Consider the following 18,962-nt stretch of genomic DNA (forward strand, 5'->3'; position numbering starts at 1 on the left):
GACTTGGACATGATTGAAAACAACTGAAAACAATAATTATGGCACCTCTTAGCAAAATGCTATTTCCCTGATTATCTCCTTTAATTAGGTCTATTTTTGCTTTTGTTTTACCTGAGATCTTGGTTCTTATACCTGCTTTTTTTAACTTTAGCTAAAACATAAAAGATTCTCCTCTAGACCTTTATTTTACTTCAGTGTGTCTTTTGTAAAAACATACTGCTGGGACGGTTAGGTGGCGCAGTGAATAGAGCACCAGCCCTGGAGTCAGGAGTACCTGAGTTCAAATCTGGTCTCAGACACTTAATAATTACCTAGCTGTGTGGCCTTGGGCAAGCCACTTAACCCCATTTGCCTTGCAAAAAACCCCTAAAAAAAAAAAAAAACCCCAAACAAAACCATACTGCTGAGGGCCAGCTAGGTGGCGCAGTGGATAGACTACGAGCCCTGGAGTCAGGAGGACCTGAGTTCAAAACTGACCTCAGACACTTAATAATTACTCTGAGCAAGTCACTTAACCCCACTGTATTGCAAAAAACCCCAAACAAACCACAAAAGCAAAACCAAAAACATATTGCTGGATTCCAATTTTTAATTCTGCAATCTTCAACTGTTTTATAAATGAGTTCATTCCATTTCAATTAACAATTATGGACGTTAACTGTGTATTTTGCACTATTCTATTCTCTTCCATTTATCCTTCTTTTTTACCCTGTCCCTTTTTTTTTTTTTTTAGATTTTTGCAAGGCAATGGGGTTAAGTGGCTTGCCCAAGGTCACACAGCTAGGTAATTATTAAGTGTCTGAGGTCACATTTGAACTCAGGTCCTCCTGACTCCAGGGCCTGTGCTCTATTCACTAGGCCACCTAGCTGCCCCGCCACATCCCTCTTACCAAGATAGAATAGTAAAGGCTGCCTGAGCTCTCCCCCAATCGACTTGAAATGCCTTTAAATAAGGACTTTTTTTTTTTAAAGATCTTTCAAGGCAATAGGGGTTAAGTGGCTTGCCCAAGGCCATATGGCTAGGGTAATTATTAAGTGTCTGAGACCGGATTTGAATTCAGGTACTCCTGACTCCAAGGCCCCTAAATAAGGACTTTCAACAAATTCTAGCATGGCAGGATCCACAAAAAAGATGGTGTAAAACAATATTCCAACCCAAGACAACTTGGAAAATAGGTAGGAAGGGTCTGTTGGACCAATCCAGGAACAGAGGTCAGTGGCACCAATGGTAGTTTCCTGACTCTCAGCTCAGAGATGACCAAGGACAACTTGGAAGGTTGCAGGAAGGGTCTGCTGCACCATGTGAGCATGGAATACAGTCCAGCATAAGCCTCAGCAGCATAGACCCAGCCCCTGCAGACCAGAAACACTCCCTGGGAGCCTCTTAGGCAGCAGCAGAGGCAGGTGCTTCCAGAGCATTCTTGACCCACAGATGGTAAGAGGGTCAGTAGGAGATATAGCAGTCTGTTGCTTTCACTGAGGCAGGCCTCTGCTTCTTTGCCCATACTTGAATTTGGGGAATAATTCCAAGAAAAAGAGGAGCAGCAGCATAACAAAACTTACTGCTGCAGAGGAGTGAAGACCTTCCTCACAATTCCAGTATAGAAAGGAGTTCTCATAGTCACCCACAGACCAGAGTACAGGCCAGTAAAAAGGTCCTTGGAAGTTATCTCTGAAAACAGCTACAGAAAACCCTAAAAGTTTGGAACAGTACACCTCCACCCTAGAAGCAGAACCCTATCTTTTTTTTTGGGGGGGGGGGCAGTTAGGTGGCACAGTGGATAGAGCTTGGGTCCTGGAGTCAGGAGGACCTGAGTTTAAATCTGGCCTTAGATACTTAAAATTACTTAGTTGTGTGACCTTGGGCAGCTCACTTAACCCCCAATGCCTTGCAAAACAAAACAAAACACAAAACAAAAAAGTAAAAATTAGGTCTTAGGCTGGGGAAATAAACGAATATCAGAAGAAAAAAAAACAACCATAGACAGGTTACCTTAGTTATAAGGAAGATCAAAAGACACACTTAGAAGAAAATAAAGTCAAAGATACTATATCTAAAGCTTTAAGAAAAATATGAATTGTTCTCAGGTCATGGAAGAACTGAAAAAGGATTTTGAAAATCAAATAAGGGAGATAAAGGAAAAAATTGGGAAAAGAAATGAGAGCGACACAGGAATATCATGAAAACTGAGTCAGCAGCTTGGTGAAGAAGCCCCCCAAAATACTAATATTTAAAAACCATATTGGGCCAAATGGAAAAGGAACTACAAAAGTTCAATGAAGAAGAAAATCCTTTTTGGGAAAAGGAAGCTGATAAGAAATAATCAAGAAATAATCAAACAAAACCAAAAGAATGAAAAAACTAGAAAACAATGTAAATTATTTCACTGGAAAAACAATTCACTTGAAAAATAGATCCAGAAGAGAGAATTTAAAAATTATTGGGCTACTGAAAGGCAAAATTTTAAAAGAAAAAGCCTAAGATATCATCTTTCAAAAAATATCAAGGAAAACTGCCCTGATATTCTAGAAACAAAAGGAAAATAAAAATTGAAAGAAATGAAATCTCCCAGGAATATTATTGCCAAATTTCAGATCAAGGAAAAAATACTGCAAGTAGTCAGAAAAAAAACAATTCAACCATTGTGGAACCATAGTCAAGTTAACACAAAATTTAGGAGCTTCTAATATTAAGGAACTGAAGAACTTGGAATATGATATTCTGGAAGGTAAGAGAGAGTTTAGATTGCAACCAAGAGTGAAATAGATTTTTTTTTAGTTGTTTTTTTTTTTTTTTTTGCTAGGCAATGAGACACAGCTAGGTAATTATTAAGTGACTGAGGCTGGATTTGAACTCTCATACTCCTGACCCCAGGGCCAGTGCTCTATCCACTGTGCCACCTAGCTGCCCCAAAATAGAAGACTTTCAAAAAAGACCAGAGCCGAACAGAAAATTTGATCTTCATATATGACACTTAAGTGAAGCATAAATAGAAAAATAAGACAAATCAAAAGGGATTTACTAATTTTGAGCTGTTTATATTCTTGCACGAGAAAATAATATTGGTAACTCATATGAATTTTGTCATTTATTAGGACAGTTAGGAGTATATAAGACAAAGCACAGGTGGGAGTTTAATGAGAAGAGATAATATATTAAAAAGATGGAATTAATGGATGAGAGAGGAGTATACTGGGAGAAAGGAAATGGGGGAGCTAGAATGAGTTAAATTATTTTACATAAAAGAGGCACGAAAAAACTTCTGCTGTGGACTGGACGTGAAGGAAGTCAGGGAGAATGAGGGTAGCATTTTCTCATCAGAATTGACTCAAAAAGGAACTAACATACATACATACATACACAATTAGATATAGAAATCTATCTTACCCTACAGGAAAGTAGGATGGGAAGAGTGGTGGAAGGGAGGGCAGATTGTGGGAGAGAATAGTCAGAAGCAAAGCAGTTTTGAGAAGGGACAGGATGAAAATGAGAGAATAGAATAATGGGGGTGGGGGGGATAGGATGGAGGAAAATACAGTTAGTAATAGTAACTAGTTTTTGTGATATACGTCTCATTTTGTAAACAGAAAACTGAGTCCAATTTATAAAAAATAAGAGTCATTCCCCAATTGATAAATGATCTAAAGAAATAAAGTTTTTAGATGACACTATCAGTGCTATCTACGACCATATTTTTATAAATGTGCTAACTCACTACTGTTTAGAGAAATGCAAATTAGAGCATTTCTGAGGTACAACCTTATTTCTACCTGATTGGTTAATAGGGCAGAAAGGAAAATGACAAATTTTGCAAGGGATGTAGGGAAAATGAGACATTAATGCACTATGGGAGACATTGGAAAATGATTCAACTATTCCATAGAGCAATTTGAAATTATGCCCAAAGAACTATAAAACCATGCCTACCCTCTGACCTAGCAATGTCACTACTAGAACTGTATTCCAGAAGAGAGGAAAGATGAGAAGGAAAAAGACTTATATGTATAAAGATATTTATAGCAGCTATGTTTTTGTAGTAAGGAATTGGAGGGGATGCCCATCTGTTGGGGAATGGCTGTACAAATTGTGATATGTGATTATTATGGAATACTATTCTGCTATTTTAAAAAAATGATGGACAGGATGCTCTCAGTAAAACCTGGAAAATCTTGCATGAACAGATGAAATAGTAAATGTACTGAATATAAAATAACAGCAATATTGAAGGATGATCAATTGTGAATGAATTCATTTTTTTCTCAGCAGTGCTATAACCTAATATATAACATCGATAAAAATATCTGATAAAATATGCCATTCTTCTCCAGACTGAAGCATACTTTTTTTAAACTTTATTTATGAGGTTTCTTTTTCCTGGGGGAAAGGGAGGTTCTGTGTGTTCTATCACAACATGACTATTATGGAAATATTTTGCCTGACTACACATTTTTAAGCTATATCCAATAATTTGCTTTCTCAATGAGAGCTTGAGGTGGGAAGAAAGAGAGGATTTGGAACTCAAAGTTCAAAAATGAATGTTAAAACTTGTTTATACATGTGCTTCAGATCACTGTGCCCCTTAACTTACTCCCCTTCTTGTTCAGATGAGAGTGAGATTCAAGCATTGTTTGCTTCTCCCTTACTCTCTTGCAAAATCAGTTGTTCAGAATCTAATGGTGAGGAGCAGCTAGGTGGTGCAGTAGATAGAGCACTGGCCCTGGGAATCAAAAGGACTGAGTTCAAAACCAGTCTCAGTCACTTAATAATTACCTGTGTGACCTTGGGCAAGTCACTTAACTCCATTGCCTTACAAAAAAGCCCTCCAAAAAGAGAATCTAATGGTGAAAGAAGATACACTTTTTATTTTCCACTGCTATTACAGTAGTATTCAACATTAAGGATCAAAACAACACTGAATATATTATTGTTGAATTTGTGTACATGGTTTTTTCAAATTATTTAAGAATAATCTGAAGTTCCTCTTTTACATTATTCACTAATCTTTCAATACTTTAGATATAAGAAGGCTGCTTTAGCCTTAAAAAAAAGACAATATGGTTTATAAATTCTTGTGCTAGGGAAAGCTACAAACAACCATATGCATTTACATACAAGAAAAACCAACAACACCTACTATAACCACCCATTGAAAAATGGTCTATGGGTCAGAGAATTTAGGTAATTTGATTATATAAATGTCCTCTTTCAACATAAAGCAAAGATTGACCTATTTGACTTCACTCAATGCTCTCTTCCCATATGGCAAATCAATTATCACCTCTTTATAGAAAATGAACCCAGGAGAACAATTAGAACTAATTACTAATACTCAAAAGGATTTTCTTGAAGCTAGCTTTATCCAATAAAATACCTCCTTTAAAATAAAAATAAAACACATGCCACTAGAGTACTATAATTGAAATGAGAAATCAATTCAAAACTGCACTCTGTTTAAGTTTAGAGACTGGTACCCATTCAAGAAATATTGTACTTGTGAATTTATAGCATAAAATAATCAAAGAGGATTCAGTGCCTGATGTCTGTTATCCACTGTCTTCTCAAATACTGAATGATAAAAATGATTAGGAATTTCTAAAAAGAATATTTGATAATGACAAGAAAATCAAACACCTTGAAAGAGCTTTGCCTTTTCTCATTTGCCATACTAAGATATATGAAATATATTAGGTCCTCAATAAATCTTTGTTGAATGAATATTACCTAAAATGGCATTGTTATAAAACTAAGCTTTAATAAAGACTTGAGAAAAATTTGACCTTTTATTTTTAATTAAAAAGCAAATTACATCTCCCCAATTTTAAACTCCCTATCCTATGAGTCTAACTCTTAGAAATCTTATCTCTATTGAAATCATTTATTAGATAACTAAAATAAGAATTTTAGGGGGGGCAGCAAGGAGGTGCTACCATTAGAATACCACCCCTGTAGTCAGGAAGACTCATCTTCCTGAATTCAAATCTGGCCTCAAGACTTACTAGCTGTGTGACTCCCACCCCTACCCCCAGGCAATAACCCTGCTTACCTCTAAAATGAGCTAAAGAAGGACCTGGCAAACACTCTAGTATTTTTGCCGAGAAACTCTCAAATGGGGACACAAAAGAATCAGACATAAATGTAAACACTGAACAAAAGCAACAATATGTACCTGAGTACATGAAGGCATCCAATCTGGATCCTCCTACCCTCAGAAGGAACTAGAAAATATGTCCATTACAAGGGAAGAGTTACAGTTACCAAACTCAAATGGTTAAACACTGGAAATCATTGAAGAGTGATACATAGTTGACTTGATTATTTAAATAAAATTCCACATAGATGGTTTTAATAACATTTAACTGAAGTCTTCCAGTGCAAATACATTTTTTTATTTTTATTAAAGATTTTATTTATTTTTGAGTTTTACAATTTTTCTCCAATCTTACTTCCCTCTCCCCACCCCCCACAGAAAGCAATTTTCCAGTCTTTACATTGTTTCCAAGGTATACATTGATCCAGTTTGAGTGTGATGAGAGAGAAATCATATGCTTAAGGAAGCAACATAAAGTATAAGAGATAGCAAGATCAGACAATAAGATATAAGGTTTTTTCCCCTAAATTAAAGGTAATAGTCCTTGGTCTTTGTTCAAACTCCACAGTTCTTTCTCTGAATACAGATGGTATTCTCCATTGCACACAGCCCCAAATTGTCCCTGATTGTTGAGCTGATAGAACCAGCAAGTTCATCAAGCTGATCATCGCCCCCATGTTGCTGTTAGGGTGTACAGTGTTTTTCTGGTTCTGCTCATCTCACTCGGCATCAGTTCATGCAAATCCCTCCAGGCTTCCCTGAAATCCCATCCCTCCTGGTTTCTAATAGAGCAATAGTGTTCCATGGCATACATATACTACAGTCTGTTAAGCCATTTCCCAATTGAAGGACATTTACTTGATTTCCAATTCTTTGCCACCACAAACAGGGCTGCTATGAATATTTTTGTACAAGTGATGTTTTCACCCTTTTCCATCATCTCTTCAGGGTATAAACCCAGTAGTGGTACTGCTGGGTCAAAGGGTATGGACATTTTTGTTGTCTTTTGGGCATAATTCCAAATTTCTCTCCAGAAAGGTTGGATGAGTTCACAGCTCCACCAACAATGTAATAGTGTCCCAGATTTCCCACATCCCTTCTTACACTGATCACTGTCTTTTCTGGTCATATTGGTCAGTCTGAGAGGTGTGAGATGGTACCTCAGAGAAGCTTTAATTCAATGCAAATAAATTTAAAAAAACCAGATCGATCTTAATAATTTCCCTAACCTTCGATTTTAGCAGAAAGATAAAATGTTTTAAATTCTGATTATAAGCTAACTTGAAACAAAATCAAGCAAGTCTAAAATCATTACTGCAAAAATAACTTTTACTGCCTGGATCCTTATTGTCCTCATCCTCTGAGAATATACCTTTGGGCAGACATAAATGCAAGAGAAAATTTTAAAGCAATTCTTTAAATAGAAAAAATATCCCAATTAATTTCCTGATACTATTCATATTTTAAAACTGACCTTACCTCTATACAAAAAGAAGCTGGTCTAAAAATGTATAACTTATATGGAAGGAAAGAAATGGGAGGAAATGAAATTATAGAAAAGGAAAATATATATTTATATATTCTCCTTCAACTGAATAACATTAAGGTCTATAATGTATTTACAAATATTTATTAACTTCTAATAACATCCATGACAAATGAATATGAAAATTCCACTTGAAGACTTCTAATGATGTGGAACTCATTACCTCCTAAGGTATTTTGTTATTTGAAATCAGTTTTCTGCCTTAGGAAGTTTTTCATTATTCCAAGATAAAATTTTTCTCAACAAATCTTTCTATATATTGCTTTTAGTTTTGTCTCAAAAAAAATTTTCTCTCTTCTTTTTTACAGGTTCGAAAGAAGTTTATAATGTGATGGAGATGATGAAATATGGTGCACAAAAAATTATAATACAAATTAGGATACTATTAATCACATATGGGTGTAAGTGCTTTGCATTTGGAGGAGAAAAAAAAGATCATTTTTGGCTGAGGAACATCAAGGAAGGATTTTATGAATAAAAACTCCAGATGTCTCTAGAAGTACAGGAACTTTGTCTTATCTAAACTTTGTACATTCCCCTGCATCTAATACTAAACCCTTCTCTTTAACACAATGTAACAGTAGAATATGGAAGTCTGAACAACTTACATTAACATTCAAGTGTTATGATGTAATTTCACACATATGTGGTTGCACAAATGCTCTTAAGGAGGCCTGTGAATTTTCTTTTTAGTGTTTTGAGCATTATATTTCAATATAATTGATTTTCTTTGTGATGCTATTTTATTTTATGTATTTAAAAACACTACTGAGAAGAGATTTATAGCTTTGACAGGCTACCAAAGACCATAACACACATACACAATACCTACACTAAAATAAAGTACAAGTAAATGTTTGCCTTATAATCATAACAATCTAAGATGGACTCCCATCCAACAGTTCTCAAAAATTAAGCATAATGACTAAGATTATTATTTCCAGGGTCATTTTGCTTTTGTTTGCTTGTTTTTCTTTTCATTTCATTAAATTTTATTTTTTTCAATTACATGCAAACATAGTTTTCAACAGTCATCAATTTACAAATTTATGAGTTCCACCTCTTTTCTACACTCTTTCCTCCTGCCCCTTGCCATGGCAGCAAATAATCTGGTATAAGTTGTACATGTACAATCACGTTCAACACATTTCCATTAGTCATGTTGTGAAAAAGGAATTAGAGCTGGGGGAGGGGGGAAGAGACATGAGAAAAACATAAATTACTTGAATTCTGAGAAGTTCAAATTTGGAAAAACTGGAATATAGTTTGGCAAAAAAAAAAGTAGATATAGACTATCTCATAACTATGTCACATGCAGTCCAAATTTAATACTTAGACTATAAAAAAAAATCAGAAGAGAACCAGATAAGATATGGCAAGGGGAAGAATTCTTAACCAAATAACAGAAAGACTGCTATATCCTAAAGTAGACATATTTAGAAAAATGGGTGATTAAAAAATTACTTGTATTTGCCTTTATACTAATTACTACTACTACTACTACTACTACTACTACTACTACTACTACTATTACTACTACTACTACTACTACAGTAGTAATATGCTACTCCAGCTGTCAGACTTCCAATTACTTCAATTATCTGAACAAAGCCTCTGAGAAGGTAAGGGAATAGGTGTAAAGTAAGAGAACTTTATAACAAGGGAGGACCATTATCCTCTAAACCTATTTGATTTTCTTGGTCAATTTCAATTTTCAAGAAATAGGTAATAAAAAAATTAGGTCAGAAATTTAGAAAAATATAAGAATATCATCATCAAACACAGATAAGGACAAGCTAATGAATGGGAGTTTTGAAAGTGATGAGGAAATGTATGGATTTTATGATGAATAAAACTTGAGTTCAATTAAAAAAAAAGAAAAATATAAGAATATGAAAACAAGAAGGAAAAGCTAGCATCAACAGAAGAACCGGTGGTTACTCCTGCTTCTTACCCATGTTCTTTTCAGATAGGGATGGTTTAATTCATTTTATTTATCTTCACTGTTTTCAAAGTTAATAAGTTTTCAATCAGCTTTTCTTGCCAAAGTCTAAATTCTCAATCTATAACTAAGGAAGGATTATAAGTTTAAAATTTAATGTCCATTTTTCCTCTTAAATATTCTAACAATCACAAAAACACATGATTAGAAATTGGGAAACCTGGGTTTCTGGTATTTGTTAAATAATTAAATCAAGGAGGAGATACAACAAGATATCAATGTAAGAATGACATTTGTGAGCAAATGTGTAACTTGATTCATTGACCTCCAAAACGTTTAATGATTTTCCTTGTCTATCATGTATAAATACTTCCTTCTTACTTTGTTTGGGGTAGTTATTTCTAATAATGACTATTACCACCTATAGGTTTTTATGGCAAATCTTAGGGAATAAATTTCAAAGTCTAATCTAAATTTCTATTTTTTTATTTTAGTCTTAAGTGATTTTTATATTGTTTTTGCATCTCCCATGCTATGCAAAGTAGCATGATAGCCTAGCACACAGTAGTCACTTTATAATAAATATTTACTGAATGAATATATTAGTCTGTATTCATCTAAGATCTTTTAAATGCATTCTTTGAATGTTCAATATTTATCTGTCCTTCCTCCCAAAGTAAACTGTAGGCTCCCTCAGAGACAAAATATATGTCTAATTTTTAATTTCTGATTCATTCTAGGTCTTATTTCTGATTTTTCTCTGGACTTCAGAGCCATGCCCCTAAAACAAAACAAATAAACCACCATGCATCTTCTACTGTAGGCTCACCATGGAACATTCCTCAATACTAAAGCGTTTTCATAAGGCTATTACTCAAGTTTCCCTGCTTTCATCCCATACTGGACCCTATTCAAGACTATTTCTTGGGCTTCAAAACCATAGCCCTGTAGGATACTTTCAGTCCCCTCCACTTCCTCTTCCTGGTTTTTAGCTTCTTTTTTGTTTTTGGCTTTTCCCATGACAATGGAAGCCCTCTGAAAGCACAGACTGCTCATTCCCTTTCTCCCTTGTTGGTCTTTCTAGCTGCACAAAACTCAAAGAATTCAGATTTTAAAAGGATGTTAGAACATCTAGTCAAAACTTAGCAGGAATGCCCAGATATCTCTAAAAAGAAGTTATTCAACCATCTTGAAAATAATTAGGAGCTCACTAATCCTATTCCATCTTTTTAGGAAATTTAGAGACTTTTGTTATTAAAAATGATAACACAATCAGTATAAATTGTGAGAGGCACGGTGTTCAAGAACAGAGACACAATAATCCTAATGTATTTTGCCAGACCACATCACTTCTGGGCACATTTTAGAAAGGCCTTTAATAAACTGAAGAAAGTTCAATAGACAACCAGAATGGCAAAAGGCTTATATTTCCTATGTGAATTCACTACAGGCACTGGTAATATTTAACCTAGACAAAACTTGAGGAGTGGCAGGGTGAGGCAGGGTAATTCTGGACACAAAGAAATATTACAATCTTTTTGAAATTTTGCTGTACTGTGTTCCCCATTCTGTGTTGGTTCTTTTTTATCTTGATTTCCTAAGTCACTATGGACTTTTTTGGGCACACCCTTTGGGACAGGTGAAGGCTTAATAAATAGAACGTTGCTTATGCTCAGTGAGAGTTGTCTTAGCCTTTGGGATCACCCCCGTGGCAAGTACACTGGAGAATACCTGGATAATATTCTAAACACTCCTCAAGCACCCTTGTCCCATACACCATGGAAATGTACTTGAGTAAAGATTCACCTAGATAGGGCCTCTTTTTCCTGCTGACTCAGTGGGGCTGAGACTGATCCCCTTTCTCCGAGCTGGGCCCATGCTGCTGGACCAATATGGCCCCAGTTCCAGGTGGCTGGACAGATGTTGATTAAAGCTGCTTTGCTTTTCCCTTTTAACTTGACTATTTACCTTCTTTCCCAGTTTGTAACTATACCCACTGCTATTTGCTCTCAATTGCCTCTTTTTTGTCTAACTTTTTTACTTTCTTAAGAAATAACTATTTCCTTAAATTCACCATTTGCTGCTTTTCCAAAGGACCTAGCTAGTGAACTTGGGTAGGAGTTTGTGGACAGTTTGCAGTAAACCCTGAACTTTGTAGAAACTTGTAAACCATTTGCCCATTTAGATTAAAATCTAAGTCTTTCTCACCTCCCTGATTCAGATTGGCCAGTTCTTCAAAAAGATGATTCCACATAGATTGATCTTTAAGCCCCCCTTTCCTGAAACCTATTTCTTCTGCACACATTGATATTTATCCTAGATAAAATTTGATTGGGGGAGGGGAAAGGAAGGGGGGATGGGAATGTTCCCAATTGTTGTTCAGTCACTTTTCAGTACTGTTGGTCTCTTCATGACCCCTGTTTGAATTTTTCTTAGCAAAGATACTGGAGTGGTTTGCCATTTCTTTCTTTAATTCATTTTACAGATGATGAAACTGAGGTAAACAGGATTAAGTGACTACCTTGCTCAGGGTCACACAGATAATAGAGTCTAAGGTCAGATTTGAACTCATAAAGATGAGTCCAGGCCTAGCGCTCTAACCCCCTGTGCCATCTAGCTGCTCTGGTGTTGAATCTATTGGGTGCTTAATGTCTGTTGAATGTAACTAAATGACACATTACAGTCCTTCAAATAGTTATCATTTTCCCCTTTTATAACCTCTTCTCTTTCCAAGTCTTTACTTTTCTAGGACAAATGTTACCAGTTCTTTCCAAAAATCATGTTATACCATGATTTCCAGCTATAACACCATAACATCTTTTTTAGATGGTTAGCTTCTACTGGAGAAGGCTGGGAGGGAGAAAACTTTACAAAAATGAATGTTGGGGTTCCGGCCAAGATGGCGGAGAGAAGATAGGCATAGTTCTAAAGTCTCCTGATCTCTTCCCCATCTATCACATGAAACAAACCTCTTAAAAGAATTCTGAACCAGGAAACCCAGAAAGAAAAGCCAGGAGAGGAAAATCTACCTCAGGATTTGTCTCCCGCAGCAGCCTTGGCTGAGTACCAGCAAGTGAGTCTGGGCTCCCAGGGAAGATCAGCCCGGGATCAGCCAGATTGACAGCTGAATTGGAACCAGGAGTCTGAGGGCCTGAGAGCTGGACCTGCTGTGGGGCTGTAGGAGGGGGGCTTGGGTCCGCAGGGAAGCAGAGGCACTGGTGTTGGGGCTGTCCCCTGGAGCTTGGAGAAGGGGCTGCAGGGAAAGGTCTGATGCAGGAGAGCCGAGGACACCATCCCTGGGCTCCTCAGGTCTGAGAAACTCTGAGCCCACGCCTCCATTGCACTGAGGCCTCCTCCCAAACAAATGCAAACTACTTCTGCCTCAGGCCCAGGTGTGTGAGCAAAAGAACCAGCCCAGCTGAGGAATCACCTCAGGCCAGGGTAAAGCCCACCATTGACTGAAGGCAAAAGAATTTAATAGCTCCAATTCCCTCCCTCAAGCAAAGGGAGAAGGCCTGGCAACCAAGATCACAGACACCCCAGAGAGGGCAACCAGCTCCTCCTACTGGCCAGCCAGAGAAACTGCACTCAGTAAAGCCTCTAGAGATCCCAAGCCCAGGTGAACCAGCCCCACCCAACTTAAGGTCTTAGCATAATGAAGAAGGGTCAACGGAAAGGTGGACCCATAGAAAAATTCTTGGAAGGGAAAGACCCCAACTCAGAGACCTGGAACCTCTGAGGAGAATACAATCTGGTCTCCAGCACAGAAAGACTTCCTCAAAGAAATAAGGAAGGAGCTTAAAAATTTGGGAGAGACAATTAATACCTTGCAACAAGAAAACAAAACCTTAGAAAGTACAATTGGACAAACACAAAAGGAGAATAAATCATTCAGATCCTCAAATGAGCAAATGCAAAAAGAAATTAATTCTCTCAAAACCTCAATTGGTCAAATGGAAAGCTCTTTCAAAAGTAGAATTGACCAATTAGAAAAGGAGTTGCAAAGGGTTAATGAAGAAAACTCCTCCCCCAAAAAAAAGAACAGAGTCTACAGAAACTAATGACTCCATGAGACAGCAAGAATCAGTTAAACAAAATCAAAAAATAGAAAAAATAGAAGCAAATGTAAAATACCTCATCAACAAAACTACTGACCTCAAGAATAGATCGAGGAGGGGCAACCTGAAAATTATAGAACTTCCTGAAAACATTGAAGAGGAAAAAAAAGCCTGGACTTAATATTACAGGATCTAGTGATGGAAAACTACCCTGATATGGAATCGGAGGGCAAAGTAGTTATTGAAAGAGTACATCGATCCCCACCAGAAAAAGCCTAAAATGAAAACACCAAGGAATGTTGTGGCTAAACTGCAGAACTAGCAGATAAAAAGAGAAAATCCTGCAAGCAGCCAGAAAGAAGCAATTTAAATATCAAGGAGCCACAGTAAGGATCACGCAGGACCTGGCTGCATCAACTTTAAGGGATTGAAGGGCCTGGAACGAGATATTTCGAAGAGCACAGGAGCTTGGAATGCAGCCAAGAATCTACTTTCCTGCAAAGCTGAGCCTTCTCTTCCAGGGAAAAAGATGGACATTTAACGAAATGGGAGAGTCCAAAAATTTCTGATGAAAAGACCAGAGCTAAAAAGAAAATTTGGATATCAAACAGGAGGTTCAAGAGACACATGAAAAGGTAAAAAAAAAGGGGGTGGGCAGTAAAAGGAAAAAAATGCAATCCAGTAAATTGAAACTGGCTATATTCCAGCATGGGGGGGGGGGGGGGGGGGGAAGAAGAGACTCTCATAAATCCTGAGAAATGTAACTCTAACAGAGAGAATACACCTAGCCAGAAATGATGGACATCCATGACCTATCCATGAGACTGCTATCTAATGGGATGTAACTGGCTTTAACCCCACTTGGGAGAAAGACTCTAATAACTCTCAGGAATTTGGCTCTATCCAATAGAATATACTGAACTAGAAGGGACAGACACTCAGAATTTTCTATGACCTAGATAGAATGACCTAAAAAAATACACTACCTCCCTAAAAAGGGGGACAGGAAAGAGACGGGAGGAGGGAGGGGATTGAATGGGATAAATCTTATTACACTAAGAGGTACAAAAAAATCTATGGTAATAGAGGGGAAGAAGGGAGCAGAGGAGAAACACCTGAATCTTCTTCTCATCAGACTTGGCTTAAAGTCAACCTACACATACTCAGTTAACTTATAAAACATCTAACCTTTCAAGTATTAAAAGGGGAAAAGGGGAGGGGGGACGGAGAAAGGGAAGGGGAGTGGGGGAAATAAGGGGAAATAACAAAAGGAAGCAAAAATGAATGTCAAAAATTATCTAACAATAAATAGAAAATAAAAAAAGTAAAGAGGGAAAAAACCAAGTATGGAATTATGTAACAGGCATGAGTCAAGATGAACCAAAAGTAAAATACTGTAGGGATAGGATACCAAATAACGAATTAACTTTTTCAAGGAACTAAATGGTACAAAGGAAAAGAGATTATTTCCCAAAACAACTAAGAACACAAAACAGAAACATACAAAATTTCCCCAAGTATTCTTTCCCATTTCACCCTTTCTTACCTGACAGTTAATGTCAGCTGTATATTGCAGCAAGACTGTTACTAGGTCCTTATGTCCTCGGTCACATGCCCAATGGAGTAGCGCTCTGCCCTAAAAAGTCAAAAAAAGAAAATTACTTGAACACAATAAGTAAAACAAATTTAAAGGTCCAAAATTGCAAATACCAGACTAAACAATAAGGGGGAAAATCAGATTTTCTTTACATTTCGACACTTAAATATTGTATTCAATTGTATTCAGTAAACAAACATTAAGGACTCACTATGTGCCAAGCACTGTGTGAAGTATGGAGATGCACAGAAAGACAAAAACAAACCTACCCTCAAGAAGCTCAAATTCACCTGTATAAGACAACATAGAAATAATGCACTTATTGTGACAGAAGATGAATTCCTGCTAGAGAATGAGGTTTCATATGGGTCCCTGACTCCAAAGGGATCTCCCCCAATGTTATCACAAACAGGAACACATCCTCCAGGAAGACACAAGAGAAGAATTTAATCAAACATGACCATCTCTGAGGACCAATTTTCAGATAGCAATATTGTCTAACTTTGATGCTTTTCCTCTTTTCTCAAAAGGTATTAAAGTCCAATTTCTTTGTTCTATATGATACCGGCAGAATGAAGCTCTAGGTTATCTTTGCCTGGTCAGGTTTGCTCTCATGCCTCTCTGTTCTGATTGGCCAATTTGCCTCTTCAAATCTCCCTCTTTAAAATATATCTTTTTATTTTCTGTTTTGGCACTAGAGGACAGATTTTCCTGAAAAGCATGTTGTTTTTGAAGGAAAAAAGGGTTAAGTTCTGGTCTGATAGACTGGCAGGATTCTCATTCTCATTCTCTCTCTCTCCCTGACCCCCTTTCCCGCAGTCAGTGGTGAGCAGTGATGGAAAGCAAAAGCTATTGTTTGGATTGACTGATTGTGGTCCCCTTCCTTCTTCTAGCTGGGGGAAGTGAGTTTGCTATCTGAGTGATTGCTCTTTGTGTCTGTAGTTTGGATTGGTCAGTTGTAGCCTCCTGTCTCTTATCATAATCCTATGATTTTTTTTCTCTTTAGGCTATATAATGGGGGGGGGTTGGATTTCTCTCTTACAATAAGAAAGGGAAGTCTTGTTTTTCACTATTTAAAACTGGCCCATTCAATTCTTAAATTTTGCTTTGATGACCTGGATGCACAATTCTCCCTCTGTAGTTTCATCTTTTATCTCTCTCTCTCTCCTAATCTCATTGGTATTTTAGAGGGTTTTTCTCTTGGATTCTTCATCTCTGCCTCTTTCTAAATCTAAAAAAAGATTGCACAGGCTAGCTTTTATTCTGAACTGAAAGTTTGTTTTAAAAAATAATAAGAGAGATATTTAGGTTTAATTGGTTACTTTAAAGGTTACAAATTAAGGATTATTTTATGTAAAATGTTTTATTGATTTGAAAGGTAAATTGCAGATGCAAAATATAAATGAAACAAATACATTTTAAATTTCAAAAGAAATGTCTTGTTAAATTTAGTATAATAGAGAAGGTTTTTAAAAATAACTATTAATAATAATACTATTAAAAATAAAAAATATATAAAAGGGAATATTCATTAGAAAGAAAAATAGTCTAAAATATGCCTAAACAAACGGTAAATTAAAATAATAAAATGGAAACCTAAAATGGATCTTGAAAGACTCTAGAAGAGAATAAGGAAGGTTTAAAAGGAAAATGACAGGTTGGGGTTTTTCTAAGACCATAAGAGGAAAGATGGTCTTAAGCATATAAAGAAGATATGAGTAAGTTTTTTACAAAAATGTGTGTATATGTATGTGTAAAAAAATATTAAATAATAAAACCAGATTCGAAATGGTTTAGGATGTGCTCATGTTTGAGTTAAAGTGAATTCTTGCAGCATGAAACAGTGCTGGTTTGATGAGTTCTCATGAAATAATCAATTTTTTGGTTTCAGTATAAGGAATGGAAGGTGAACATGCTACTCTGATATTAACTGTTTCAGCTAGAAACTGCAAAAAGAAAAGTTTCAGGGGTTTCTTTTTTGGTTTTGTTGGAAATAAATGAATCAGGAGCTAAGGACTCTTAAGTCCAGATTTGGTTAGATTTAATTAAAAATTTAGTTCTAAAGAAAAAAGGAACAGGACCACATAAATTAAAAAATCTATTAAAGCTATATGATCACCTTTTTAATTAGACAACTGTATATGGGCTGATTTTCTGTGCATTGCTAATATATATTTAGTATTAACTTGAGAGGATTTTTAAAGTTTAAAAGTATTGTGATTGTGGTATATTGTGATATTCCTAAATGTTCTAATATTAAGAAATATTAGTTAATTTAAAAATTAAAAATGCAGGATTACTTCAAGTGATAAAGATAAGATAAAGAATAATGTAATGAGTAAATTTTAACTTTGGACATCTTTCTTTTTACCTTAAGCAAACAGACCTTTCCATTTGTAAAGCTGTTTGTCACAAGGAAAGAGGTTCTTAGAAGAATTGGAGAAGAGGGGTATTTATGATACTTTAAAGATTAATTTCATATCAATTTAGGTTTGATAAATTTCAATTTTAAGATTTTTCTTTTAAGATTGAATAAGAGAGATGTCCAATTCACAATTAATGTATTGTCCTTTTAACATTAGGAATATTTATTGCTATTTTTATTATATGTGTGTGTATATATAAGAATCTTTCTAAAATATTTTTATGTGATTTGGTCTACCAAGGCCTACTAAATTTTCAAATCTGTACGGTAATTTCTTGCAATAAGGTGAAGATATTGCTTAGCTGTCAGAAGTTTCTATTTTTCAAGGTTAATAATTGTGAAACAACAAACTATTTGAAAGTTACTATAATATTTGCAAGTTGAAAAGTTTTTTGTTGCTTTGATCTATTTTGTTGTTTTGCCTTGGAATGGCAAAAGTAAGAGATATATTGGTATTTGGAAATTATCATATACATAGAATTAAGTTTCTCAAGAATCTTATTTTCCTTTTAATATTGATATAAGTATATTTTGGGTAGAAGTGAATAAACTTATGAAACAAAAATGTTGTACTACCCTGTTAAATAAGATAATGATATCTGTAGTCATGTCCCATCAAGGGGTGACCCCCTGGTCAAATATTTAAAAGAGCTTCCTTTCCTGCTCTCTTATGAAGAATAATGTTTTAATAGTCTCTTTTCTTCTGGTCTGCAGGTGGCATTATGCTACCTATTTAACTCAAAACAAGGGTTGGTATATTTGGTATGATTTTGGGGGGGGTGTAATAATTTCATAACAGTAGTTTTGTATTTTAAATCAGATGTTGTCCGTCCCCCCCCCCCTTTGGTTTTTGCAAGGTAATGGGGTTAAGTGACTTGCCCAAGGTCACACAACTAATTATTAAGTATCTGAGGCTGTATTTGGATTTAGATCTTCTGGACTCCAGGGTCACTGTGCCACCTAAATAACCTCAGATGTTGCTTTGAAAGGATTCCAGAAGCAATGATGTTTTATGTAAACATGGATGATATATGAGCAGATTAATAGAGAAAATTGTTTTTATAAATTTTGTTTCTATATACAATGAGATTACTGTATTTATACATTCCAAATCTTTTGTTATAAAATCATTTCTTTGTAAAATTTCTCACCTGGTAAAGTCTGGTTTAAGGCATTTGGTTTATCTACATGATCTCTGCCTGGAAATGGACAACCAAATAAATAAAGGAATTTTCCTTTTCTGATGTCCCTAGTAAATTGCTATAATCAAATCAGGTGATTAATATTAAAATCAGGTATAGAAAT

General features: G+C 35.8%; 1 protein-coding gene across 1 annotated transcript in view; it reads right to left on the reverse strand.

Moving 5' to 3' along the window:
- ACBD6 (acyl-CoA binding domain containing 6) overlaps positions 1 to 18,962 on the reverse strand; it is a 214,548-nt gene that overhangs the window by 93,765 nt on the left and 101,821 nt on the right. The window contains exon 6 of the mRNA XM_074222170.1: positions 15,182 to 15,271. Within this exon, the coding sequence (XP_074078271.1) occupies positions 15,182 to 15,271 (90 nt within the window). The remainder of the gene's footprint in view (positions 1 to 15,181; positions 15,272 to 18,962) is intronic.

Source organism: Macrotis lagotis, chromosome 2, assembly GCF_037893015.1.
Source record: "Macrotis lagotis isolate mMagLag1 chromosome 2, bilby.v1.9.chrom.fasta, whole genome shotgun sequence".
NCBI lineage: Eukaryota > Metazoa > Chordata > Mammalia > Peramelemorphia > Peramelidae > Macrotis > Macrotis lagotis.